The 26240-nt window shown below is 46.4% G+C and overlaps 5 protein-coding genes across 5 annotated transcripts in view; 2 read left to right on the forward strand and 3 right to left on the reverse strand.

Moving 5' to 3' along the window:
* The window catches only part of mtrr (5-methyltetrahydrofolate-homocysteine methyltransferase reductase), a 12132-nt gene extending 4531 nt beyond the window's left edge, over positions 1–7601 (reverse strand). The window contains exons 1-12 of the mRNA XM_067251543.1: positions 7516–7601; positions 7214–7358; positions 6905–7058; positions 6648–6765; positions 5964–6396; positions 5706–5819; positions 5422–5575; positions 5201–5289; positions 4711–4891; positions 2367–2409; positions 1718–1898; positions 1353–1471 (exon numbers count right to left, since the gene is read on the reverse strand). Coding sequence (XP_067107644.1) covers positions 1353–1471; positions 1718–1898; positions 2367–2409; positions 4711–4891; positions 5201–5289; positions 5422–5575; positions 5706–5819; positions 5964–6396; positions 6648–6765; positions 6905–7058; positions 7214–7358; positions 7516–7601 — 1817 coding nt within the window. The remainder of the gene's footprint in view (positions 1–1352; positions 1472–1717; positions 1899–2366; positions 2410–4710; positions 4892–5200; positions 5290–5421; positions 5576–5705; positions 5820–5963; positions 6397–6647; positions 6766–6904; positions 7059–7213; positions 7359–7515) is intronic.
* Positions 7602–8252: 651 nt separating this feature from the next.
* On the forward strand, positions 8253–11864 carry cct5 (chaperonin containing TCP1, subunit 5 (epsilon)). Its single transcript, XM_067251660.1, has 11 exons — positions 8253–8471; positions 8900–8960; positions 9054–9218; positions 9438–9636; positions 9787–9979; positions 10108–10257; positions 10386–10505; positions 10639–10824; positions 10924–11061; positions 11175–11355; positions 11559–11864. The coding sequence occupies exons 1-11, from the start codon at positions 8367–8369 to the stop codon at positions 11684–11686; spliced, it is 1626 nt and encodes a 541-aa protein (XP_067107761.1). The 5' UTR covers positions 8253–8366; the 3' UTR covers positions 11687–11864.
* A 144-nt stretch (positions 11865–12008) lies between these two features.
* Positions 12009–14253, reverse strand: cmbl (carboxymethylenebutenolidase homolog (Pseudomonas)). Its single transcript, XM_067251661.1, has 6 exons — positions 14112–14253; positions 13540–13754; positions 13245–13352; positions 12956–13098; positions 12742–12833; positions 12009–12422 (listed from the first exon to the last, which is right to left on the reverse strand). The coding sequence occupies exons 2-6, from the start codon at positions 13752–13754 to the stop codon at positions 12243–12245; spliced, it is 738 nt and encodes a 245-aa protein (XP_067107762.1). The 5' UTR covers positions 14112–14253; the 3' UTR covers positions 12009–12242.
* Positions 14254–15236: 983 nt separating this feature from the next.
* On the forward strand, positions 15237–24974 carry LOC136957649 (E3 ubiquitin-protein ligase MARCHF6-like). The gene is made up of 26 exons (XM_067251749.1): positions 15237–15620; positions 15945–16044; positions 17253–17326; positions 17520–17663; positions 18132–18204; positions 18376–18547; positions 18688–18883; positions 19065–19126; positions 19496–19528; positions 19641–19692; positions 19823–19881; positions 20049–20129; positions 20476–20544; positions 20670–20744; positions 21219–21353; positions 21580–21699; positions 21948–22048; positions 22164–22301; positions 22554–22773; positions 22936–23005; positions 23114–23295; positions 23465–23599; positions 23739–23828; positions 23956–24088; positions 24184–24319; positions 24471–24974. The coding sequence occupies exons 1-26, from the start codon at positions 15602–15604 to the stop codon at positions 24553–24555; spliced, it is 2754 nt and encodes a 917-aa protein (XP_067107850.1). The 5' UTR covers positions 15237–15601; the 3' UTR covers positions 24556–24974.
* Positions 24929–26037, reverse strand: LOC136957650 (arylamine N-acetyltransferase 2-like). Its single transcript, XM_067251750.1, has one exon. It carries the CDS (start codon positions 25896–25898, stop codon positions 25050–25052), a length of 849 nt encoding a protein of 282 aa, XP_067107851.1. The 5' UTR covers positions 25899–26037; the 3' UTR covers positions 24929–25049.
* Positions 26038–26240: the final 203 nt, after the last annotated feature.

Here is a 26240-nt window from a genome sequence, read left to right on the forward strand (position 1 = left end):
CTCCAGAGACGTGTGCTACATGTTTGCCAACAATATGTAAACAGCCGTCTTTATGTCCAAATCAAACCTTCTGACTAGAAAGGTCCCCTTTAAATTTCAAACATTCAGGAAACGCGAGGCCTACTGTCAAACACTTTGTGATGAGTAAATAAACCCTTGGCAGCACCCAGAGCTAGCCACCTGTGTCACTGAACAGCCGAAGCGGTACCCTCTGCCACAACCTTGACAGTACGCCATTGACGCCGCTCGCCATTTATCAGTGGCGTGGCATCCTACGGATGTGTACCCCCCCTTCCCTATCGGTCTCATTCCGGAACATTCATCACAGCGGCAGGAGGCTCCGACACGCATGTTGGAGATCACCCATCACTGCTGTGTCACCGCCGAATAACGCAACATAACGTGACCAGGCCCTATGACACCTCCCCATCCCCAGCAGACAGTGCGAGCTGACTGAAGCCCGTCCTGGTAGACCTTCTGGCTCTCCGAGGGCTGTGAACATGACCGTATCCCGGATACGGCCTACTGCTTCCATAACATGACCCACAATAGGAAAAATCTCATTCCATCAATCCTGATCCTTTTCCATCAGCCTCTATAAATCTAATCGCAGCGACCAGTCTGCATTCACAAGCAAGCAGGTACTTGTCCACAGCAGCTGAATACAACAGAGACAGACAAGGTCCAGGGCAGGACAGGGTAGCTTACATCCAGCCAGTAGAGCAGCAGCCAGTCAATAGCTCACTCACACCTCCACTGCAATTACAGGCTAACATTTACATCAACAGCCTGGGCACATCCTGGGAGCCTCTTTATTATGGGATCGATTGGTCTCCATGCTCCGACGTGACCCCATGCAGTTCATTACAAACCCCCCTCGTAAACGCAGTGCTTGGGAGAGCCCTGGAGGAAGGTGGATAGTAGGGGGGGTCTTGGCGAGTGTAAACGGCGAGTGCCCGGATTCATCTCCAACATGATAGATCTGTCCACACTTCTACTACCCACACCACCATGCACAGACAGCGCGTTGACAAGCCTCAGACGAGAACACTTGAAAATAATTATGCAGATTACCACAAAAATGCTTGATTTGCCCGCACTTGACTCCACTTAGTGTTTTTAATATTTGTTCCGGTGGTAGAATTGTGTGTCAGAAAAAAACCTCATCAAACTTGAAAATATTCCATGGCTTGGTTGTTATTGCGAGGGAGCTTGATAATCTGAGCTACGTAGTTTAGTCCACAACACCCATACTGCATTTTGCAAACGTTAGTTGAAAAACATGCTACAAGTAGGTCTGAAAATGAGAATCACTCATAAAGCCATGACAACAAGGCCATTCTTTACCGTACCTTTGCTGGAGGAAGCCGATGAAAGGGGCGACGCCTGTGCCAGGGCCCACCATGACGAGGGGGGCTGAGGGGTCAGACGGCGGGCGGAAGGACACATTGGGCCGCAGACTCACACGGACCTGAATCGGGTCAAGGGTCAGACAAACATGTACAGCGATGTTGGAAAGTTCATCCATTCAGCTTTTGCCACCTGAAAGATCACGCAGCCTGTTTGTTGTGACACAAAGATGTCCGGGTCATTGATTGACAGGTGATGTTGTATGCCACTTAGTGGGGGGCAGGTGGGGTTAGGGGGCTCATGTTTAAATGCACCCCTGCCAGACCTGAGGGTCAAACAGAACGGGAGCCTGCAGAGCCGTCCTCACCCTGGGGGCCTCCAAGACACTCGAGGAGTCCGCTTTCCCATGGTGCACCAGCATGGGGTCGACCAGGTCGTACAGCCAACCTGTGCACAGGCCCCGCCTGCCTGCAGGCCACCAGGAGCATGCTGGGAACTCCACCACATTGAAGACAAAGTGCAGCTTCCCAGGGTGCCGGAGACTGGAGCTGTGGAGGGTAAGAGAGAGAAAACACCGATGAGAACGCAGCCCTGCCTACTAGACACACTGCCTAAACTCTGCTCTGCAGGCCACTGGAGACCTATATTGACCACAGCATCAATAATGCACAACACAAATGCTTCTGTAGCAGCTAATAAACTACTGTTCCTAACACACGCACAAACACAGGATGAGAAGAGCCCTAATGAGAACGGTGGCCTGTTTTGACATTTGCTCAAATATTTGTGCGCCGCACACGCTCTCGAGTGATCCTAATGTAAGCCCGAGGAGGTGGTGAATGCTACTCCGGGCCCAACCCGACAGTCCCCTGGGAGCACCACTCATCCTACTCTCACAACAACAAGCACTCTGCAAATGACCTTGGACTAATGCGTCTGAATGGCTTAGTGGTTTGCATCACAGTGCAGAGTGGTCCATTGGGGGACCTAGACGCAGTTTACTGTGGAGTGCTTACCTGGCGACAGAGTACGGCCTCGGCTGCAGTTTGGGTACTTGTTCTGTACAGGAAGACACACGTGGGTCGAGCATGAGCAGGAGGCAATGGGAGGAAGTTAGGTCATTAGAGCTTATGGAGATGCGCCCCGACCAGTCACGTTTCCTCAGGCACCGAGCCCCAGGTTCTTCTTCTAGCCCACACTTCTATATTCATGAAATCACACAGTGTTCTGAAACCCCCCAGGTCCCAGGTGTGGCTCCTGCAACGTGTAGACTTTGGCAAATGCAGACCTGTTTTCAATGTCAGCTGAGAAGGTGCCCTCGTTCGGGTAATTCAGTCAAAGTATGGTGCAAAAGAAGTTATGACGGCGACTACTTCTCTACCTCGGGGACACCTCCTTGTTTAGTCACAGTAACTTGAAGGTCAACATCATCTCAATAGTCTAACACAATTCGCCATAACAAGAGCGTTTTGTGTACGAGGTAAAAGGTGTTACACAGACAGATCGACCAGAACTGAGCCATATGGACAAGCTGGGCACAGACAATAACAGCCATTATTTTGATGAAGCCACTAGCAAGACACCCAGCTGGGCTGAATGAGGCCATTTCCTCCTCTCCTGTCTGATGGAGCCATCCATACTGCCCAGAGCCCCAGTGGAACAGACCCAACACTCCATCACTCTAGGATGTGCTGGAACACGCAAACTTTAGGATTATTCCCACATGACCACAATGCAGTGCACATACAATTCAGCTTAGTTCAGTAAGACTACAGCCAACAGTATATCTGGATTTCCTGAGCTAGACAGGTATGGCCTCTCTATCCCATGTCCCTAGTGGAGGGGCACCAGTTCCCTAGGAGGTTGCCGTCATAACCCCCCACCCTAAAACAGCTTTATCTCCTAAGGTTGCTGTCCAATCCATTTGCTGACACAGATCCAGTGAGTCTTGGCAGTGTTGGTGTATTGTAGGCAGTAGGCCACCCTGAGGGGAGAGGAAAGGACAACAACCAGCTGCTAGCTGTGCAAAAAAAGGCTTAGCTTGCTTCTCCCCAGGGTTCAACAAGAAATGACTGGTGTGGGCCGGCCACCTCACAACCTGCCAAGGCTGTTCTGACGGTAGCCCTCCGCCAGTGGCAGGAGGTTCATGGATGTTAACAACCTAGTCCCCCTTTCTGTGCAGGCGTACAAAGGCTCTCGTTCATGCGCCATGACAGCATGTCAGAAACACAGGGGGACCCATCCATCACTACAAATTACCGCAGCGTGATACACAGGCTTGATTTCCAACGTGCCGTTAACCCTTTCAGGAAGCACCTCTGATATTTCTCCAACCGACAGATTGAAATATCACAGAAATGTTTAGGGTTTTCCTTAAGATTTCAACTGACTGATTGACAGGGGAACATTTTTTACTTTCAAAGGCTATATTGGCTAGTTTCCACAGGGGCCCTAAACACTTCAGTAATCTCTCTCTGGTCCAACCTCTGCCAGCAAGGGTGACGAATAGAGCAAGGTGACAGACCACCCGGAGCAGAGCTGGACGTTAGCCCCTGACCCCGCTTGGCCCTCGGACAGCCCCGCCCCCATCCGATCCGGGGACGACCAATGACAGGACCTCTCGCAACAGCTGTCACCCCAAAGTGCTTCCAGAGACACATTTTTCACTGAGCGCAGATGCCCTGATTGGCCATTTCTGCATGGGTTCACCACGGAAAAGGGTGCTGCGCTCTGCACCAAGGACCAAAAATAACTGTGACATTGGATAGGCCTGGGACTGTGACACAGCATTTTTCCTACCTTTCTAGAGGAAACAGCAGCTTGCAAGTGCTAGTGTTACTCTAGTCCCCATTGGAATTTAAAAAGATAACGTCTCAGCAGTTCTAATCAATGTCTCAGTAGTGTACTTATGCTGAAAGCTAATAAAACATGATGTCCATTCAACACTTACAAAAAAACGTTATGAGGAATAGGCTGACACCTAACGATCGATACCAATCCCATTAGAATCTCCCAATCATATGATAATCCAAGGAACAACCAAAATTCCCATCTGCCCATTGTTATAAACCTTGAATTATTCTTCGCCCTGTCATTTTGGGTGTTCTTGTCAGAACAGTCCGTTTCACTGTATGACACAAATGAACTAAGCCTCTACTGACCCCTGGTGGTTGAAGACTGTCTGTACACTATGCATAGGAAACGGTACAGAAAATCAGAATCTGGTTGATACCATCGGCCTTTGCTATTTGAGTTGTATAACTTGTAGAGGAAAAGGATGTCCAAAAATTACATTAAACCGTTGTAGATACAGATTTGCTTTGATAGCACTGACAGACAGGGAAGTGAGGGTAATCTGACCTATGAGGAGGCTGAGAGGAGGTGAGCAGGAGGGAAATGCAGTAAGCAAATCCAATAAGCCCAGGCTGGAGTCTCTGACATACAGGTTGTAGTCAGCAGAGCCCTGTTTGCTGCACAGCTCCTGTAGCCTCCTCTTCTGTCCACTGTCAGCTGTGCACTCCACCAAAGCTCTGAGGAACGCCTGAGAGAGAGAGAGAGAGAGAGAGAGAGAGAGAGAGAGAGAGAGAGAGAGAGAGAGAGAGAGAGAGAGAGAGAGAGAGAGAGAGAGAGAAAGAGAGAGACAGGGGGAGAGAGAGAGAGAGAGAGAGAGAGAGAGAGAGACAGAGAGAGGGAGAGAGAGAGAGACAGAGAGAGAGAGAGACAGAGAGAGATAGAGAGATAGAGAGAGAAAGACAAACACATAGGGAGAGAGACTCAGTGCCGGAAATGGATTTACGTAGTCATAGCTAATAGTCCAGTGTCTCATAAGGAATGTGACAGTTGAGTGTACCTTCTTGGGGACACTTCTGATCTCCATACACCAGGTGAACAGATAAAGCAGGGTGGACATTTCAGGGATGTAGGAAGGGAGCTGGGCAGCTGAAAGAATGGACCGGAAGTCATAAACAGAACATAGCACTTGCAGATAACACTTGGCTTCATCCACAACAATTTATTGTTGCGTCACATTTTTATACAGCATCGGGTCCCGACGTTGCAGCAGACTTTTACCTTTCTTCTTGGTGTCCTTGCGCAGTGAGAGCTGGACCTGACAGCTCCGCCGGTCCTGCAGGCCCAGTCTCTGGACCAGCTCCTCCACCTCTGAGTCTCGATTTGGGCACAGCACGTCAAATGAGTCCCCTGGCTGGTAGGCCATCGGGTGGTCCTGCGCACATACAAATATACAAGCATACATGGCAGCACAAAAGAGGCATTGCAGGGTGTTTAGGGAAATCCTCCAGAGTTGACATGATTGTGAGATGTGTGTGGTTACATGGTGGGACTGCCACACTTACTGAGATGTCCAGCTCTAGCAGAAGAGCCGTTTTGACTGAGTCATCACTGGTCAGCTGGACCGCACTGGAAATGGGCACTTCGTGTACAGTCTCTTTACTGAGCGGAGAGCTGCCCTGGAGAAGAAAGAAAACAGGGATGAACATGAGAGAGGAAGTTCGATTCGGACCATGGTTATTATATATGGCATTGTTCTTGAAGTCAGTTTCAGGCATGTCCATGCTAAATAAAGCAATACTTCAAATGACATCAAGACTTACTTCTTCTTCTGTGGTGGCCTCCTGGAGCTTGACCTCCAGGTAGGGAGGGGGCAGTGCGGGGACATTGAGGGAGGTCTCAGAGAGCGGAGGCAGGGAGCAGGTCAGGGAGGCCTCTACACCAGCAGGGGGAGCTACAGTATCTCCACTCTGTATCTCTGACATAGATGAGGATTCTGCTTGGGCGACGCTCTGCTCTGAGACTTCTCCGGGTAAGTCTGAGCTTTGGGCCTTAGCATTGCTAAGACTCAGAAGGCTCAGTTTGACATGCGCTGTTGAAGAATCTGAGGGTTTGTTGATGGAGTCTCTCAGGTCTGGGGTCTGGGAGTCTCTAAGAGAGCCACTGCTCTCTGTAGGCAGGGAAGCCATCTTTGAGTAGGCGCCTTTAATAGCGTCCCACAGTCCCTCTAACCAGGGGTCCACCACTAACTCCAGCCTAGACACACAGAGCAAAGTCTAAATGGTGATGATGGGAGAGAGGTCCAATAGGTTATGTGACACAACAGATAGAGTCCTAATGTTGGTTAAAGGATTACTACTCCTGTGAGCGACAATGGAGGACATTCAAAAGAAGCCAAATGAAAACATGAATGTCGAAAGGTTATGCCCCATCCAACGGACTCTCATATCGACTGTTCAAAATAGAAGTCAAAAATACACGTCAGTATTCTCAAGTCCAGGCCTTACCCTACTCCGTCGTCTGCATGCCCCGTGGCATAGAAATGTTTTCCTCCAAGTTCCTGAAGGCGCTGGTCAATGGTCTTCCCACAGTTGCAGAAATTTGCATAATTTGTATCACCTAGACCTGTACAAAACAAAAAAAGTCCTCAAATTTAATTCAACAGAACATATGGAGGGGCAAATCCATAAGACTTTGAACTATTAACAAAACTATCACCGAACATTCAATGATGAGGTGAACTTGAAATATCCATACTCCTCACCTAAGAGTGCATAGTGGAGGTGTGCATAGTGGTCGGCAGCCAGTGTTTTCTTCTTGATATTCTTTACAAATTTCAGGGAAGTGTCTGGTGGCTCCCCATCCCCAGTCGTTGATACAACAAAGACAACAGGGTCTCTTTGCCTTTCCAGGTTAAACTAGATACAGTAGCAGGAGCAATCCATTACCCGATATATTCCAACTATACATTCAGCCTTTCACACTGTCAGCCTTCAACTAAAGAAGGGGATTGAGAACTAGGGCTTCGGTTTTTGAACGAGCCATTGAGTAAGGATTGTACAAAGTTGCTTACTTTATCATGTTGGCTTAAGCAGAAGATGTCAGCGACGAGTCCTTGTTCCCCTGCCTCGTCGGCTATTCCTTCCGCTATGGACTGGGCTTGTCCGCGCTGCGATCCGTACAGCACCAAAAACCGGCGATTTACTTCACAAGGCATTCTAGAGAACGGATTAATGCGTGGTTTAATGGCTTCATTTGTAGTTCTGCATTGCTAATTTTGATAAGCACCACAATGGGCTTATCTTAAATCACGGTAAAAATTATCGTATTGATGACTTCACTTTAACAAGTCTTGCTGAAGCCTCTTAGTCTTACCTATAAAGTCTGAGACATAAGTAAGATTCCAATAGAAAACTATTTGCAACATTATAGAGCACACTTTTGCACACTTTCCCCACCATGTAAACTATCCGGACATTGCGTCAGTTCTGACACTGGCTGCTACGGTCACAGCTGTACGTGCACATGGAAATGAATCTACTGTCTGTGTTGAACATTAATACCAGACAAAACCACCAGAGTTGGCTCCTTCACAACACAAGACCACAGTCTACATATAATGGAGTATGTCAAATAACGTTAGGCTTCTTTGATGGGATGCCAGTCCTTTATAACTGGTTATAAGCTGCTGCATTCTCTCATAGCCACGTTCTTTAACCCTAATATGAATTCCATCTAGGTACTTGTTATATATATACAAAACGACAAAAAAAGCATATGATAAGCTATATGCAACGTTTACATTTCGTCAGATACCATACACACTTACTAGAATGCTCTCCATAGCCAGTGATGATAAAGCCTATCGCGAGACCCAAAAGCTGTTTTGCACGAGATTGGAAGGAACTATTATCAGAATTAGAGAGGAATGTTACAGAATGAAATAAGGTTATATATAACACATATTTTATTTGATATTATTTATACCATATTGTAAATCAACATTTTATGTGGATTAACATTTGTTTTCATACTTGAGAATTGTGAAATCAAAATCTTCACTCATTCTACTGTACTTGGTCTCGCCCTCCCCGCCCAGAGAGCCTTCCAGAAGTCGCCAGCAGATCAGTGCGACTTAACAGCGCAGCTGCACTCCATCTTTTCAACTTTAAAAGTCGTAATTTCATCTGCAGACACTTATTGAGTGTCCCCGTCCTTCATTCAACATGTCCTCAATGGGGACTCTAGCCTTTGATGAATATGGAAGGCCCTTCATAATCATAAAAGATCAGGACAAGAAGACACGGTTGTCGGGCCTTGATGCACTGAAGGTACAATGGGCTAGCTTTGCAAGCTAACGGCTTGTGTCGCACGCTGCTTCACCCATGCGTTAGGGTGTTGTCAGTTATTATCTCTTAAGATGGCTTCCTTGTTCAATAATTACTTATGCAGTGCGTTATTTATTGGCGTTTTTTTGTCCACTTTCCAAATCTACATGTAAAGGTTTTTTCGATGAATTAGCTGACGCATTCCTCCAATAGGGTCCATGTGCTTCCGTTTTTCGAACGCATCATGTTGTACTTAAGTGAAGGCCGGTAGAAAGCGCTAACGGTGCCCAACAGTCTTTTGAGCTATAACTAGCTGCGCACCTAACATTTGCAACGTCATGTGAATGATCTCTTGCCTTCATTTATAAACAATTATACATTTTAAGGTCGGAAAGCTGACGCAGGCTAATCTATTTGTTTGTGTTCTGCAGTCTCACATTATGGCAGCGAAGGCGGTTGCGTCGACACTTAGAACGTCTATAGGACCAAACGGTAAGTCCAAACAAATGCAGTCCTGCATACTTGTTGCGTGTCCTATTCTGCGGCAGAAATAAAGCGGGCCACTTTTTTATTCCCTCTTCCCAGGCCTTGACAAGATGATGGTTGACAGGGATGGTGAGGTGACAGTCACCAATGATGGTGCCACCATTCTTAGCATGATGGACGTGGATCATCAGATTGCCAAGCTAATGGTGGAGCTCTCAAAATCCCAGGACGACGAGATTGGTGATGGGACCACAGGAGTTGTTGGTGAGCAGAAGTTTCCCACCTCATACCCCAGTCACTCGAGCTCAGTTGGGTGCTTTGGCAGCAAATGCACAGATTTTATACATGATTAAAAATAAACAGAGCACACATTTCAAAATGCAATCTCAGTTGAAATTCTTAGTGATGTCACACCTGGCTTATGAAGATTTTTGGAAGTGGACACAGTGATTCTTAATGATTCCCCTGTCCTCCACCCTCCAGTGTTGGCTGGGGCTCTCCTGGAGCAAGCAGAGCAGCTGTTGGACCGGGGCATCCACCCCATCCGCATCTCTGATGGTTATGACCAGGCAGCTCGCATCGCCATCGACAAGCTGGACTTGATTAGTGAGACCTTCCCTTTCGACCCGAACAACAGAGAGCCCCTCGTCCAGACCGCCATGACAACGCTGGGCTCCAAAGTGTGAGTGCACTCCTCCTGTCCATGACTTTGGTGGCACTGTGGAAGAGCTTTATTTCTATTATAGATGTTGTCGTCTTTTTGGAAATTATCTGTCTGGTACAATTCTGTGATTAAGTGTTTATTTAAACCAGCTTCTCTTCACTTTCACAGAATCAACCGTTGCCACAGACAGATGGCAGAGATTGCAGTGAACGCAATTCTCACTGTGGCAGACATGAACAGGAAAGATGTGGACTTTGAGCTCATCAAGATGGAGGGCAAGGTGGGGGGCAAGCTGGAGGACACACAGCTCATCAAGGGAGTCATCGTGGATAAGGAGTTCAGCCACCCTCAGATGCCCAAGGTAGGAGCAGTCTTGATGTGCCGTCTCCTGTCCTAACTCTCATGGGCCTCGCAGGGTTAACATGTCTTGAGTGTCTTTTGATATTTATAATTCTCATGGCATGCCATGTTGGCCTCTTTCTCTTGCAGGTTCTGAAAGACACAAAGATCGCCATCCTCACCTGTCCGTTTGAGCCCCCCAAGCCTAAGACCAAGCACAAGCTGGATGTGACCTGCGTGGAGGACTACAGAGCTCTGCAGAAGTACGAGAAGGACAAGTTCCTGGAGATGATCCGCCAGGTGGGTGCCAGCACAGGTCCTCTCTGTTCAGACCAGGGAACCAGTCATTGCACAACTACCTTGAGCATAGGGCAGAGATCTCCAGTATGACTCCAAACTTACCTGTGATTCCTTGTCGTTTGTTCCAGATCAAAGACAACGGTGCCAACCTGGCCATCTGCCAGTGGGGCTTTGATGACGAGGCCAACCACCTGCTGCTGCAGAACGAGCTGCCGGCCGTGCGCTGGGTGGGAGGCCCTGAGATCGAGGTGAGCAGAAGACCCTCCGTCTGTCCACCCCCCCCCCCCCCCCCCCCTCCCCCCTTGCATTTCACTGTAGGCTGCTGTGCTTCCCAAACCGTATGCGCCGGTCATTCATTCTCTGCGTGTATTCTATTTAAAGTTGATTGCCATAGCGACGGGCGGGCGCATCGTGCCTCGCTTCAGCGAGCTGACCCCCGAGAAGCTGGGTTCGGCCGGCCTCGTCAAGGAGATCTGCTTCGGGACCACCAAGGACCGCATGCTGGTCATCGAGGAATGCAAGAACTCCCGGGCCGTCACCATCTTCATCCGCGGAGGCAACAAGATGGTGAGGGCTTCACCGCAACATGGATGGAAAGCTATCCACTGATACAGCTTTGTATTTTAAGAAACTGAAGTGTGTTGCTATGTATTGTTTTCCTCCCAGATCATTGAGGAGGCGAAGCGTGCCCTCCACGACGCCCTGTGTGTCATCCGTAACCTGGTCAGGGACAACCGCGTCGTCTACGGGGGCGGGGCCTCCGAGATCGCCTGCGCCCTGGCTGTCAACAAGGCAGCAGATAAGGTCAGGAGCCTCATTCCCTCAGAGACATTATGACGACACTCCCAAGTGATTCGGCAAGAAGTTTTCATGGGAGTCATGTTCTCTGGCTCACTCTCTCCGTTCCCCTCTTCCAGTGTCCCTCATTGGAGCAGTATGCCATGCGGGCGTTTGCTGACGCGCTGGAGGTCATCCCCATGGCTCTGGCTGAGAACAGTGGGCTGAACCCCATCCAGACCATGACCGAGATCCGGGCCAAGCAGGTCACAGAGAACAACCCAGCCCTGGGCATCGACTGCATGCACCTCAACAACAACGGTAAGCCGCTAGCTCATTATACACAGGACCTAGGGCTAGTTTAGGGGAGGTTCACCCTCAGCATTACCTTTTGATATGCTATATTAAATTAATTCCTCTCAGTTCATAGTTCTGTATATGAGGATACCATTAGTGTTTTTTACTTTCAGACAGTTGTCTGAGACCGTGTGAAATTACATGCGTCTGCTTTCTCCTCTCCTCAGACATGAAGCAGCAGCACGTGATCGAGACTCTGATCGGGAAGAAACAGCAGATCTCTCTGGCCACCCAGGTGGTCAAGATGATCCTGAAGATCGATGACATCAGGAGCCCCGGGGAGTCTGAGGACTGAGTGACCATCTGCGAGGCTCTGCAGATGGCAGCGTTATGAGAAACTGTTCTAGAACAGTCTCAGACACTTCCCAGGCACTCTGTACCAACCTGCATACTGTTATTTATCATTTGATACGAAACCCTCCCTTCAAACTGTTGTAGTTGTGAAGATGTCATTAAAATGTTGGTCTGTGAAATTCCTGGATGATCTCATACCTTTCACTTACACCTGAGTACAGGAACATGTTATTGCATGATTTATTTTGTTTCATTAGATAAGGCATGCACAGTTAGATTATGATTTAAAATATAGGGTTTCATAAATAACATAATACATTAAATAAAAACATGGAATGGCATATTTTATTTGCATGCAGTAGTATGCATATTATTTAGTGTTTGATATTTTAATTGGACACTTATACTGATGTTACTAGATTGTAACCTGAGGACTAATACCTGATTATAATGGCCACTAATGTAAAGCGTACATCTACATTAGCTAAAGCTTCTTGATTGTAAACTTTGGGTTCCAGTAAATGTACAGCACATTACTGTGGGTAAATAGAGGCAGTTTACAAGTAATTGGCCAGCCAGTTGAACATATCCATCCTGGCCTCTTGGATGCTAGGTTTGTCTGTTGGGTTGATGTCCTCTCTCTTGCGGTGCACAAAACCATGCGTCTGACCTTGAAAGATCTTCACCTGGTAATCCACTGGACATTTCTCCAGCAGGCTCTTCTCAAGAGTGCTCACCTAGTGATAGGACAAATGAAAAGCTGAATAAACAAATGGTATGAGGAAATGTTTCAACTGAATTATGTATCAAATTTCATTGGCACTATGGTTACAAAGAAGCTATTGTGTTACTGCTGTTCTGAATCATGATTGTAGATGTTTATTTGAAAGTGCAAATCCACACCAAATACGTTGAATTCTGTGTTGTCTATGCTGACTACTATCACATACAACTACTACTCCCTCTGATGTTAAGATTACATTGAGATTTCTCAGTACCTGTACGCTCTGTAATTCCCTTACCCCACTCATAGTACTGTCATGGTGACCAACAAACCTGATCCAATGGGATCACCGCATCATTCTCTGCAAAGATGAACAGAGTTGGACTCTTCAGCTCATACCTGTCCTCCCTCTCTCGAATGATGCCTATAAGCAGGGTTCCAAGAGACATCATGGTGGAGTTATAACAACACAATACTACATTCTACCTGATTAGAGAGGACACATTAGAAACATTAGCACATGTTTGCCCTTCATCATCCTCTCACCATAAAGAGAGACTCCAGCTTTGAGCTCTGGGTACTGCAAGGACAGGTAGTGCACAGCCACCCCTCCCCAACAGAAGCCCACCGCTCCGATCTGTTTAGCCCCACACTGGTCCTTCAGGAATCTCAACACAGCATCCACCTCCCTGCAGATGGACAACCAGTAGGAAGGGGCAGCACAGAGAAAGCAGAGGCACTGTGTTAGAATAACCAGATAACTGGTAAACAATCCCTTACAGTACTAGTCGAGACCGGGTTTCTGATGCTACTGACACATGGAATGTGAACCCACTTGTTTATGTTGGTTGGCTTCCTGTCCTCCAGCCACTGCTGAAAGGTGGACCAGTCATCTGTTGGACTCCATGGCTCTTTCCCAACAAAGAAGTCTGGACAGATAGCACTGAATAGCACAGAGGTCAGAATACAACCAGTGTAAAATGTGGTTTTCTTTCTGGTAAAAACTAAGATGTTTTACTGGTCACTTAACCTAGAATAAAGTAGCTTCCCTAACTTTATGGTATAGTGGTTTTGTCTATGTGAGGGTTAAAAATGATTCAGGAAGCATTGGAAATGAGAACAAATGTTACATGTATCCATTGGAGGCCAGCATGTCAGCCATGTATCTGGTGTTGGGGAGCTGCCAGCCAAAGATGTCCTGAATGACGATGACAGCTTTGTTTGAGGCTGAGGAGGGCTTTACAACATAAGCTTTGATGTGCTCTATTTGGACCTCCTGTCCCTGGCCCCCATACTCCAACTTGTCACCAAGGTCACATGGGCATGGCTTTTCTTCATTTGCCATCTGTGAGAAATTGAAATACAAAATGAAAAAGTGGTGCTGGGTGGGCTTGATACTGTGTGCAAAATGAAAAGGTGGGGTAGGGTGAGGTTAATGCTGTATGTGTTTTGTGCATGCACAACTTCTTGTGACACACCAATACATAACTGGTCATTCTGATATCCCAACGTGTGTACCTTTAAATGCAACACCAGAGTCACTTTAACGTAATGCTTTAACTTAAATCAAATAGCAATTACATAACACAGTAATACATACTTAACTCAAAACATTTTCTTTCCTGGTAGTGGCTATGAGTTGAATTCCTAGAAGTTTTCCATGGCATTTATCTGCCATGCTGAAAAAGCAATAAGTCCTTACCTTTATTCGTCAGCTCAGTAGATGTCAGGCGGTAAACACACTCCGTTTTGGAAGACTTCAAGGTTCAATTTGAATAATACAGCAGGCTGAAGTTCAGGACATTTTGTGAAAGGGCATCAAACACCACCGTCCGAAGTTTACCACCAATCATATTGAGTTGAGATTTTTTGAGCGTCAAACGCGCTCCTTAAAATTGCAGTTTTTATTTGGGCTTCAAAGTTGCTGAATCACAACGACCGTGCTGAGGCAGATACTATTGGGTTTGAAAGGTTGGGTTTGAAAATCATAGATTCAGTTTATGTACCAAATACGCGAATAATAGCCTATTAGGCCCTAATCATTTAAAATGATTACTTGAATAACGTTCCTTATGTGTTTATCGTTCCTCATCATTAAAGAAAAATACACTTCAACAAAGTTTTTGGAAAGTCATTTTACTGAGGTGGATGAATCTTTGAATCTCGTTCAGAATGTCTTTTGGTTTGTTTATTTTAATCATTTGAATGAGCGTGCGGGAAGTGAATCCGAGTAGTAATATCTGGTCCTCTGCACTACCTTTGGCCATTGGTTTTTGAGTATTTTTGGAAATAAAGAAGCTGTTAACTCAACTCGTTCGTACGTTTAAATATAGCTTAGGGTTGTTATTTTATTTGATAATCTTTTCTTTTTCTTTTTTAGAATTTTTTTAACTAAAAAATAAATATTAATGACAAATCATCCACTCATAACATAACACGACAAATGGTTCTTTAAAAAAAATATTTTTTATATGAAGGGTTTAGTTCCTCATTAATCCGAAAAGGGAAAGGATCGCGCCCCCAATAACGTACATCTCAGGCCATTTTCCAAAGGGAGTGTCGGCAGATGCCAGGTTTAATGTAAACCTCTGAAGAACGTATGAGGGCGCAACTACTCTAAATACCTATTTTGATTTCACACAACATTTATTAATTTATCAGTAATGTCCACGTTACCGTCCTAATTCCAGTCCTGGTAGTATTTGGCCTGTACTCTGCCCAGTAAAAGACGGGAAGACATATTAGTAATATGTGGTTTATTCAAAAACCTGGCAACCTGGCTGTCGCAAAGTGACAATGTTGTCGTGTATGGTTAGCTGCTTTAGCCAACCAGTTAGCAAGCTGGTAATTCTGAATGTTTCGTTGATCTTTTTGCAAGAGGAGGGGGTCGTGTGTCAGATCGTTGGCTAGATCAAAACCTCAATGCAATAATCTATCAGTTCAACATACAATTAAGAAACGAACGTTATCTGAAGGATCCTAACAGATGCTGGTGTTCTAGTGGACACCATTTTATGTTAGTTAATGTGTCCGACCCCAAGGATATTCCCAACTACCTAGCTAGCTAGCTGGCTTAATGGACGTCCACAATTGCTAGCTAGCCAACTAAAACTTCGTCATTCGAGTGGTGGATGGGTTTACAATATCGCGCAACAAAATACTGCTAAAAAGAGCAGTTCAGGATTGATCAAGATGGATACGGCCGAAGAAGGTAGCTAGCTCTAATGTTGTGAGCTTTTCACCTGCTGCCAGTGCCACACTGTTGGTGAAAAGCTAACGCACTAATACGACCTGGTGGTATGGATGTGATTCTCATGGCTATGCAGGCCAGCAATATTCATATGAAATGCCAGCGTGGCTTTGTTACGGTTCAGTAAGATATTGGTAGTTTAGAAAAAAAGATAACGTTTGCTAAATATATACTGGAGGCCAGTGTAGGTAGAATAATGTTATTGTCATGTGAAATCGCAGTATCTTGCTAGGTCGCATTAATGTTTGGGAACCCCCACATGAGATGTTGCTCTCATTTTGTCAGCGGATATATGTCGGGTGTGCCGGTCCGAGGGAACCCCAGACAAGCCTCTCTACCATCCTTGTGTATGTACCGGGAGTATTAAATTCATCCACCAAGAATGGTGAGTGAATCTAAGTCTTCTTTGTGACATGAACAATAGCACACAAGCACGATAAAGAGGAGCAAATCATTCTATCAGCGTAATGGATATGTGTATCAGTTCTGTAAATGTTAGGGTGGTATATAAAACGATGGAGACCTTATGTGTGACCGTACAATGGTGAATAGAAGAATGCTTTTCGAATGTTGTTTGCACTGCATATTCAATGCTGAATACTGGTTAACTGACCGGACCTAAGTTGACTCTCTAGAACCTCCCCACACACCACCCTACACAGTTGGGGTCATTGTCTGTTTTTCTGTCTGTTAAGATAATTAGACACCAGAAAGACGAGCCATAGTGTGACAGGCCTCAGGTAGCCTATAGAAAAAAAACATGGCAAAAGTTCTAGAAGTTTCTAGAATGTCCTGAGCAATTGATGTAACCTAAATATGTATTGATGATACCCTTATTTTGCTATAGTCAAATAAATTGGTTACTTAAAATACTTACATTTACATGTGTTATTACAAATTCATTCAAAGTGATGTTTAAATTGTACATATAGTAAATGCAGAACAAAGTCAATGACAGTCATAGAACCAATTAAATTCCTTCAGTGTTTCAGTTGAGTTTGCTGGTATGGCTACAGCCCTAATTACGCCTTACTCAGATGGTTATGAACAAGTAATCAGACTATGTGAGACATAATTAGCCAGGCTTTTAATAGGTGTAACTATATACAGGAAATCTGCTTTTTTCTGCAATATAATAATAGTTTTTTTGGTAGACTTGTAATTTGCAGACTAATCTAGTCACAGTACTGTTAAACAGTATTTTACTTCTTGTAACTTGATAAGCTGGTTGTATAGACTATTGTGGGGTTGCTCCTGAGTCCAGAAGTACAGGAGATGTCATTGGACTAGCTCGTCATCATCACTCCACTTTTCTTAAAAAAAAAAAAAAAAGCAGGAAGAGAAAGCATGCTCTCAAATGTTGACTTTCAGGTAAAGCTTTCTGTTGGCCCAGGTGAAATGGGGCATAATTGCACGATAGCATTCTACAACAGCATCCTTGTTTTGTTATTACACATTGGTCAATGGGATCCGTTTGTATTACATACACACATACAAACAGACACACGTGCATACATACATGAGATGGAGTGACTGCTCTGCTGTCTACGGCTGGTGCTGGATCCCACGTCATGGTTGATGTCTGCTCCACAGCTTGGTGCAGTGGCTGAAGCACAGCAGGAAGGAGTACTGTGAATTATGCAAGCACAGATTTGCTTTCACACCAAGTAAGTCCACGTGGGTCAGATGAATTGGCCCCTTGAATGGATTCCCACACCAACCACCCCCATCATACATCACTGTCTGGGTGATTGTTTCGGACACTTAGTTGGAATGTTCAATGTGTTTCTGTGTCAGCGTGTCTCTCTCTTTCTCACGGTTCTCCCCCGCTCCCGTTCCGTCTCTCTCCTCTCTCTGTAGTATATTCCCCAGATATGCCCTCACGCCTGCCTATCCAGGACATCTGTGCGGGGCTCCTGACCAGTGTTGGCACTGCGATCCGCTACTGGTTCCACTACACACTGGTGGCGTTTGCCTGGCTGGGGGTGGTCCCTCTTACAGCATGTGAGTTCAGGCCAGAAGAAACTGTCCTCACACACAGGATCCACGTCTTAGCACACACAGCTCATCACCCTGGGCTGACCTGCAGGATGCGGACACTTTACGTGACACACATACACCAAACACGTGCTGCTACCACTTACATTCTGATGGTTTTAAAGGTTTATAGGATGTAGGAACACAGAAAACTCTTGTGTAATAGCTAATGTTGTTATTTCCTAGAATTGTATATGAACGAGGATGGAATGCTTTACTACAATGCTTTGGCCTCTGCAGTTATTTTGGTCACATTTGTTCGGTTTTTCAGTTTACTTGCCTTGTCTACTCCTGGAGTTGAACCTGGCGTGTGATTGACAAACTCTCCTCCCGTCCCTAGATCCAAGATGTCATTCTGTAAGAATTCATGTAGGTTTTTAATTTATCTTTCATTGACCCCTGATAGTTGTGTTTGGTCTCATGTTTCCTGCCCAGGTCGCATATACAAGTGTCTCTTTACCGGCTCTGTGAGCTCGCTCCTGACTCTGCCATTGGACATGCTCTCAACGTGAGTGGTCATGATCATCAAACTTCATCGAGTTCATATGATGCCAGGGGTTTGAATTGCCCAGGCCATTGTCGGCCATTGTTGACTTAGAATCTATTTACTCCTCCTGGGTTTTCTAAATGTTAACTTCAAGCACTTGTGTCTTTGTCTATTTGATTCCCACTTTTCCAGAGACAACTTGCTTGCGGATTGTCTTCAGGGTTGTTTTGTAGTGACGTGCACCCTGTGTGCGTTCATCAGCCTGGTCTGGCTGAGGGAACAGATCGTCCACGGTGGCGCCCCTCAGTGGCTCGAACAGCACCAGCAGCAGCCGCCGCCCAACGCAGCCGGACAACCCAACGAGGTACAACACACACACAGTCGTAGGCACAGTCAGACACCAACCACACACACCAATGCTCTCTAATGTCACCTTGTGAGATCTTGCTGTCTTTGTTTTGATTGGATGACGTGTCCATGGTCCGCCCTCTTCTCCTCCCCCAGAACCAGGAAGCAGACCAGGGAGCTGCCGACGACCCTCCAGTTGCCCCGCCTGCCCCAGCTGACCCTCCGGCCCAGAACGAGGCAGAGCCCGAGCCCCCCGATGCCCCACCGGAGCAGGGAGACGACCCGGAGCTGGACAACGAGGAGGAGGAAGGAGCGGCCGCGGAGGACGCTGACGCTAATAACGGGGCCCAAGGTGGGAGGAGCTTATGATAGAGCTCATCAGCTGAGCACACATAGCATTTGTGGTTGGATTCCTGTGATCAGTCGTATTCTGTCTGAATAAAGTAATGAAGGTGCTTTGAAATGATTTTGTTGGAGCGTTACTGGACATGTTACATAGTTTCCATCACGTGTGTGTGTGTGTGTGTCTGCAGATGATATGAACTGGAATGCTCTGGAGTGGGACCGTGCAGCTGAGGAGCTCACCTGGGAGAGGGTCAGCCAGCCTATCAGATATCTTACCAGCCAGTCTGGCCTCACACACACCTCAGCCTTTACATCATCCACCAACACAGGACAGACTTCTCATACAGCCAACCTCCAAAACGCACCACAATTGATCAATATCTCATCCATGAATTAATCTCATCCATATCTAGTTGTATAATGACTGTATATAGACTAAATAAAAATAATTACATTATGGCAATTTAATCTGTAAATGAATTTATTACTAATTCATATGACTTCTCTAAACACGTCTTCAACAATTTGTACATTTCATTTTAATTAGCAGATGCTGTTATCCAAAGAAAACTCCCAATACTGTACATCGCAAAATTAAAATGTTCTCTGTATTCCGTAGATGCTTGGACTGGATGGCTCCCTGGTGTTCCTGGTGAGTCAGGGTTTTCCTACATCCGCCTATTTTGGTATTGATGTGTAGGAGTTGCATGTTTATTATGCATATATGTGATGTATCAACTGAAGCTACTGTTGATCTCTTCCAGGAGCATGTATTCTGGGTGGTGTCTTTGAACACCCTCTTCATCCTTGTTTTCGGTGAGTAGAACATCAAATCGCTCTTATGAAACAGCCCTTTGTTGTCCTATAATCCATTTATAATATAGAAAATGGGTTGGGCCATTGTGAGAGAGCCTGTGAGGTCACTGACTTGTTCATTTCCTTTCAGCGTTTTGCCCCTACCACATAGGACACTTCTCCGTGGTGGGACTTGGCTTTGAGGAATATGTAAGAAACTTTAGTTTAGATTAACTAATGGTTGTTAAATTCCCCAGCGAGGTTTCATAATTGAATTAGCTTATTAATTAATTTGTCCATGGAGATAGATTTATCTTATTTTTAATCGGTGATCCACCTTGCCTTATATATGATGATGTGATTATTTTCTTACCAAGGTCCAAGCCTCCCACTTTGAGGGCCTAATCACAACCATCGTGGGCTACATACTCCTGGCCATGACGCTCATCCTCTGCCATGTATCCTTTCGCCTGCCGACCTCTCATCTGGTAGCCAGGCAGTGTTGCTATAGAGACACAGTAACTCTTTGTAAATAATAATTGACCGACAGGGCTGCGCAGTAATCCATGGACAGCAGGGTTGCAGAATGGCACGCATTAATGGACAAAGCTCTCCGTTGTATTTTTATAACATGAATCAGTCAATATAAGAGCGTGTGTATTCGAAAACGCTTGACGACCACAACACTGTATTATTATATGACCACCTGGTGAGTTCTGCAGAGATACAGTTAAAAGTATGTTTGTCTGTGCAAGTGCTGCAGTGTGGTAGTGGTGGTCTTGTTCCTTAGCGTGTGTGCCTCAGGGACTGGCCGCTCTAGTCAGGTTCCAGCGCTCCCGGCGTCTCCTCGGAGTCTGCTACATCGTTGTCAAGGTAACAACTGCATGGTTTCACCTAATTCTAGTCCTGCTGTAATCCACGCGCTAAAAAAGAAAACCAGAGCCTCCGTTATTATGACCAGGAAGTTATGAACAGTTAATGAGGCATATTTGTTGTAGGTGTCTCTGCTGGTTGTCGTGGAAATTGGAGTTTTCCCGCTCATCTGTGGCTGGTGGCTTGACATCTGCTCTTTAGTAAGTGAAGACGTATTAGATTGTGATCAATTGCTGTGAAAGTATCAAGTCAATGAAGTGAATAGCTTTTTATTTTATTTATTACACATGTAAGGTGCAGTTGTCTGATACACTCAAGTTCAGTATCACAGAAGACTGGACAAAGAATACAGGAAATCAAGAGAGTTAATGGTATCACAAAATGGGAGGATACGTGACGATTAGAATAGCCTTCGCAAGCACAGAAAAAGGACACTGCATGCTAGATAGCTTTTGTTTAGGTCTTTAGATAGGGCTCCTAGAAATGGCCTGGACGCTGCTTATATTTTCCTTATTTGAAGTTGTATGGCATTATACACTTTGGTAATATTGTGATATTGTGTCACAGGCCTTTTCTAGTCGTACCTTACAAATAACTAACTTATGATTTTTATTTTTATTTGTGTCTGTCGGTTGGATCAAACGTTAGTTCCTAACATTGACTCTCCCTTGTAGGAAATGTTTGACGCTTCACTGAAGGACAGAGAGCTGAGCTTCAAATCTGCTCCCGGAACCACCATGTTCCTGCACTGGCTTGTGGGAATGGTCTACGTCTTCTACTTTGCCTCCTTCATCCTGCTCCTGAGAGAGGTAGGAACCAGGCCAGCAATCCACCGCAGACCACCATCCCTGGACACCACTACCTCAATTATCCCTTGGAAGAATAAGCCCTGTAGATAACCTAAAAAGAATACAGCATCTTCTAGATGGCTATAATTATATGCTAAGCCGTATGGACTTAAAGTATTCACTGCAGAGTTGTTGGTTACCACTTTGACTCAGCACACACGTTTTTTTGGACTGTTTTGTGGGCCAGGTGCTGAGACCAGGCGTCCTGTGGTTTCTGAGAAACCTGAACGATCCGGACTTCAACCCTGTACAGGAGATGATCCACCTTCCCATCTATAGACACCTGCGCAGGTTCATCCTCTCAGTGGTGCGTCTCCACTGTGCTTGTCTACTTCTTGGTGTCTCGGTAGATGTGATTCATGAGACGCCTTCTTTGTCCCAAACCTCAACACCCCACAGAAACATAAGGGAGCCATAAGGAATAGAAAAAGGGGCAAACTCAACATTAGTCCCTTATCAAATACTGACATAAAGTAGATGGTACGACAGTTCTAGAGAGCGATCATGTCACGGTGGTAAGGATATGGGTATTCAAAATGGCCATCCTGTCCTCAGGTGGTGTTTGGCTCCATCGTGCTCCTCATGCTGTGGCTGCCCATCAGGATGATCAAGCTGCTCCTGCCCACCTTCCTCCCCTACAACGTCATGCTGTACAGGTAACCACAACACAGGATGCGACATCACAACCAGGAAGCAACTCAGAGTCCTGTCAAGGAGCCTGTCTGTGGCAAAGTTTTCACTCTGATTCTTCTTGTGCACCCCCCACTCCAGTGATGCCCCAGTCAGTGAGCTCTCTCTGGAGCTGCTGCTGCTGCAGGTGGTCCTGCCTGCCCTCCTGGAGCAAGGTCACACCCGCCAGTGGCTCAAAGGCCTGGTCAGGGCCTGGACCGTCAGTGCTGGCTACCTGCTGTGAGTGACCACCATATGTAGACTTCCTTTACTCTTACAATGGGCCTTGACTGGATTGCGTTTCCATTTGCTACTAATTCAAATTCAAGTCAAATCATCAAGTTACTGGATAATGTTCTTTATAGAAGTTTTGTAAATACCCAAACTGCACTGGCCTCACAAATGAGGACAATCACAGTTATGTATTAGTGCGTTTATTGTTAAAGGTGGACGCACAAACCTTTTGAACTTGTGTCGTATGCCCCTCTATAGAGACCTCCACTCCTACCTGCTGGGAGAACAGGATGACAACGAGGCCAATCAGCCTGTCAACAACAACAACAACCCGCCACAGGGTCACCATAACAACAACAACGCCAACCCCGCCCCTGCGGTCGGGGAGGGGCTCCACGCGGCCCACCAGGCTATCCTACAGCAGGGGGGTCCTGTGGGATTCCAGCCTTACCATCGACCCCTCCGGTTCCCTTTCAGGGTGAGTTAGTCACACCCTTATACCCTGCTCCCTTAGACACTACACCCTTATACACAACACTTTAACACACTGCACCCCTACGCATCCCCTACAAACCTTCCTCGGGCGGTTTGGAACTCTCCTTCATATCTCCAACCAAGATGTCTGTCCTTCTATCCACAGATTGTGCTGCTGATAGCGTTCATGTGTGCCACCCTGCTAGTGGCCAGTCTGCTGTGCCTCACCCTGCCAGGTAGGACACCCCACACACTCCACACCGTCGTGTTTCCCCCAGCCTCGGCTGTCCCTGCATGTGATGGTGGGGAGTCTATATCTACCCGTGTGTGTGTTTGCGTTGCAGTGTTTGCGGGGCGCTGGTTGATGTCCTTCTGGACCGGAAGCTCCAAGATCCACGAGCTGTACACGGCGGCGTGCGGCCTGTACGTGTGCTGGCTGTCCATCCGCGGCGTGACCGTCCTGCTGGCCTGGATGCCTCAGGGGCGCACCATCATCATGCTCAAGGTCCAGGAGTGGACCTTCATGGTACGCCTCCAAGCCGCCCCGTTTCTGTGCGGCTCCTTGTCTCACAGCGACAGTCAGTGACATAATAATCTGTCTGGGATCATGGAATACTGCAGCTTTGGATGTTCTCTCATGCATCTCTGGGAACTCTAACGCGCGTGTGTGTGTGTGTGTGTGTGTGTGTGTGTAGATCTTAAAGACTGTGGTGGTGGCTTTGCTAGTGGCAGGGGTCATCCCCCTCCTGTTGGGCCTGCTGTTTGAGCTGGTCATCGTGGCTCCTCTGCGTGTTCCTCTGGACCAGACACCGCTCTTCTACCCCTGGCAGGTGTGTATGACCACATGTCCCTCCCCCTCCCCCCCATGTTTGATGTGCATGTGTTTTTGAAGGCCTCTTGTGTGTCCACTTACTGCATTCTAAACCCAGTGCATTTCCCCCTGTTCTCCCCCATCTTTCCCAATCCTAGGACTGGGCTCTTGGAGTGCTCCATGCCAAAATCATTGCTGCGATCACCCTCATGGGCCCCCAGTGGTGGCTGAAGACTGTCATCGAGCAGGTGGGTCAGAGGGCTTCAGCACGCGCCCAGTGGCGTCATTTCACCTCGATAGGATCCAAGTGCGAGATCCTGCCGGCACAATGCTCGACGTGCAAGAAGATGTTGACCTGCATGATCTCCCCCTCAGGTGTACGCAAACGGGATCCGCAACATCGACCTCCACTTTATCATCCGCAAACTGGCAGCGCCCGTCATCTCAGTGTTGCTGCTGTCCCTGTGTGTGCCCTACATCATTGCTGCGGGGGTGGTGCCTATTGTCGGTGAGTTGTGTGTGTGTGTGTGTGTGTGTGTGTGTGGAGGAGGAGGAGGGGGTACCATGTCTCTCTGTCTGTAACATGTCATGTTCTTGTCTCAGGCATGACCCCTGAGATGCAGATCCTGATGCAGAGGAGGATCTACCCGTTCCTGCTGATGGTTGTCTCTCTCATAGGCATCCTCTCCTTCCAGATCCGCCAGTTCAAACGCCTTTACGAACATATTAAGAATGATAAGTAAGTAGCCCTCTCTGTCCACCTCTCCCACCCCTGCTCCTCTGAAAGGCTGAGCACCACCTCAACGTTTTCTAGCTGTTCTTCTTTGGTTTGAGTTTAAACTGTTTGGCGTGAACAACCTGGTGATCAGTCCCTCTCCTTTCCCCTACAGGTATCTGGTTGGCCAGAGGCTTGTCAACTACGAACGCAAAGCGAGAGCGAGCTCAGTCCCGCCTCAGAATCCTGTCCCTGAGTAGTCAAGTTTGTATGAGAGGTTGTCACGTTGGTAATCCCACACCTTTCTTTTACTAAATTACAAATCAACCCATCTCCTAGTCTCTTTAGGACTGAGTGGAGTGGATATATTAAGGCAGTAATTGACCCATCTTATTTTCTGATTGGCTGTTGGATAGAGATTTGGCAACAGTATTGCTGACACCTATCAAATCATTTCTGCCCAGCTGGAGTGGAGAAGGGGTCTAGCAGCTGATATGGAATTCAGCCATTTGTCTTGTTCTTGCCTTGCTTTGTAAAGTGATGCCTGAGAATTGTACATGTGTAAATACTTTGAATGCAGACTTTGTTGTCGCAAATTGGACAGTCTTGGATTAATGCAATGACCATTGTACATCTTAAAAAATGTATGTAAATTAATTTATTAAATCAACTGACAATTTATCCTGTGTCTTTTTGGTCATATTACATACTGTACATTAATGGTGTGTAATTGTTAAAGTATCAGTATTTTTTTTTATTCAATAGATAACAGGTGGGGTGTAATATCTTCATCCTTTGGGATGAGGGGAGATTCAAGCACTATTCCAAACTCTTCCTTCAGGATGTCAGGGATCTCCTCATGCCTTAGCTCCCTGGTGGTCTTGGTTATATTATCTCCATCCTTGGAAGGGAACTGACTGGTGATGAGTTTGTACCCCATGTAGGTAAGCCTTCCAGTTGGCTTTAAGATAGAACAGAGGGACTTGCAAAAGAAGATGGAACTTGGAGAATTCTGATGGTAGTCGCACATGGCAGTGAAGTCTTCTCTACATCGTTCCTCAAGTGTGAATTTGTAAATCTCTGACCACTTTCCAGCTAGCCCCACATTTTCTTCGTCTTGCCATTCGAGAAAATGCATATTCTGGTCTTTCCTGATCCGATACACTCGGTGACCCTGAACTTGAGGCTCAGTGTTCTCTAATGAAATGGGAAACTCGAAACCTGCCGCGCCAAAGCCGACATCACACAGCCAACGCTTTCCATCAACGTTAACCATGGAAATACAGTGGTCGAACGGCGGGCCGTAACGACCGGTGATGGAGTTCCTGACCTGCCCTGAGAGCAGAGTGACCTCGAAACCTATTTCCGATAAAAGCCAAGAGAAAATCCCATTGTTCTCAAAGCAGAATCCACCGCGGCGCAGGTTGACAATCTTGTTGTAAAGCAGTGGAAGCTCCAGACTCACTCGCCCACCACTGTGCACAGTGAGGTTCTCGAACGGTACTGTCATTAGGTGACAGCGATGAACGCACCTGAGAACGTCAAGGGTTGCAACCGCAGGGTTTTCATATCCAATGCGATGCAAATATTTCTGTTGATCCATCTGATAGTGTGATCTGAACCGTTAACGACGCATCTTTTCGGCGTATTCAAATCTTAACTTTGTGAAGCTCTGGATACGTAAACAGCTGCTTAAATTCATGTGTCCAAATAGCTGCAGTGTTCTTCCTATTTCCCTTTTCCTTGGTGGCCTTGTTTGATGAGTTCGCCACCTGGCGGCCTATTGACATAAGTTTTTTCATGATCCATATATGAGAAAAAACTTAGTTGTCCACGTATCTCATCTAATTTATAATACATTTACAGTCGTATTTACTATTCACGTTTGATCATTTAATAGTATTGTGTAAGTGTAAAGTTTGTAACAAATCTACCAAGTTAGAAA

This window comes from Osmerus mordax, chromosome 15 (genome assembly GCF_038355195.1).
Source record: "Osmerus mordax isolate fOsmMor3 chromosome 15, fOsmMor3.pri, whole genome shotgun sequence".
NCBI lineage: Eukaryota > Metazoa > Chordata > Actinopteri > Osmeriformes > Osmeridae > Osmerus > Osmerus mordax.

What these genes read in the sequence shown, in the direction of transcription:
- cct5 (XM_067251660.1), top strand. Translation starts at nt 8,367, where the DNA reads ATGTCCTCAATGGGGACTCTAGCCTTTGATGAATATGGAAGGCCCTTC. An exon ending in CGGGCCTTGATGCACTGAAG is followed by an intron (nt 8,472 to 8,899) that starts GTACAATGGGCT and finishes TGTGTTCTGCAG; the next exon opens with TCTCACATTATGGCAGCGAA. An exon ending in CATGCACCTCAACAACAACG is followed by an intron (nt 11,356 to 11,558) that starts GTAAGCCGCTAG and finishes TCCTCTCCTCAG; the next exon opens with ACATGAAGCAGCAGCACGTG.
- cmbl (XM_067251661.1), bottom strand. Translation starts at nt 13,754, where the DNA reads ATGGCAAATGAAGAAAAGCCATGCCCATGTGACCTTGGTGACAAGTTG. An exon ending in AGCTGGAGTCTCTCTTTATG is followed by an intron (nt 12,834 to 12,955) that starts GTGAGAGGATGA and finishes CCCTGCTTATAG; the next exon opens with GCATCATTCGAGAGAGGGAG. An exon ending in CGGTGATCCCATTGGATCAG is followed by an intron (nt 12,423 to 12,741) that starts GTTTGTTGGTCA and finishes TCCTATCACTAG; the next exon opens with GTGAGCACTCTTGAGAAGAG.
- LOC136957649 (XM_067251749.1), top strand. An exon ending in CCTCTTCATCCTTGTTTTCG is followed by an intron (nt 19,693 to 19,822) that starts GTGAGTAGAACA and finishes ATTTCCTTTCAG; the next exon opens with CGTTTTGCCCCTACCACATA. An exon ending in GGGGGTGGTGCCTATTGTCG is followed by an intron (nt 24,089 to 24,183) that starts GTGAGTTGTGTG and finishes TTCTTGTCTCAG; the next exon opens with GCATGACCCCTGAGATGCAG.
- LOC136957650 (XM_067251750.1), bottom strand. Translation starts at nt 25,898, where the DNA reads ATGGATCAACAGAAATATTTGCATCGCATTGGATATGAAAACCCTGCG.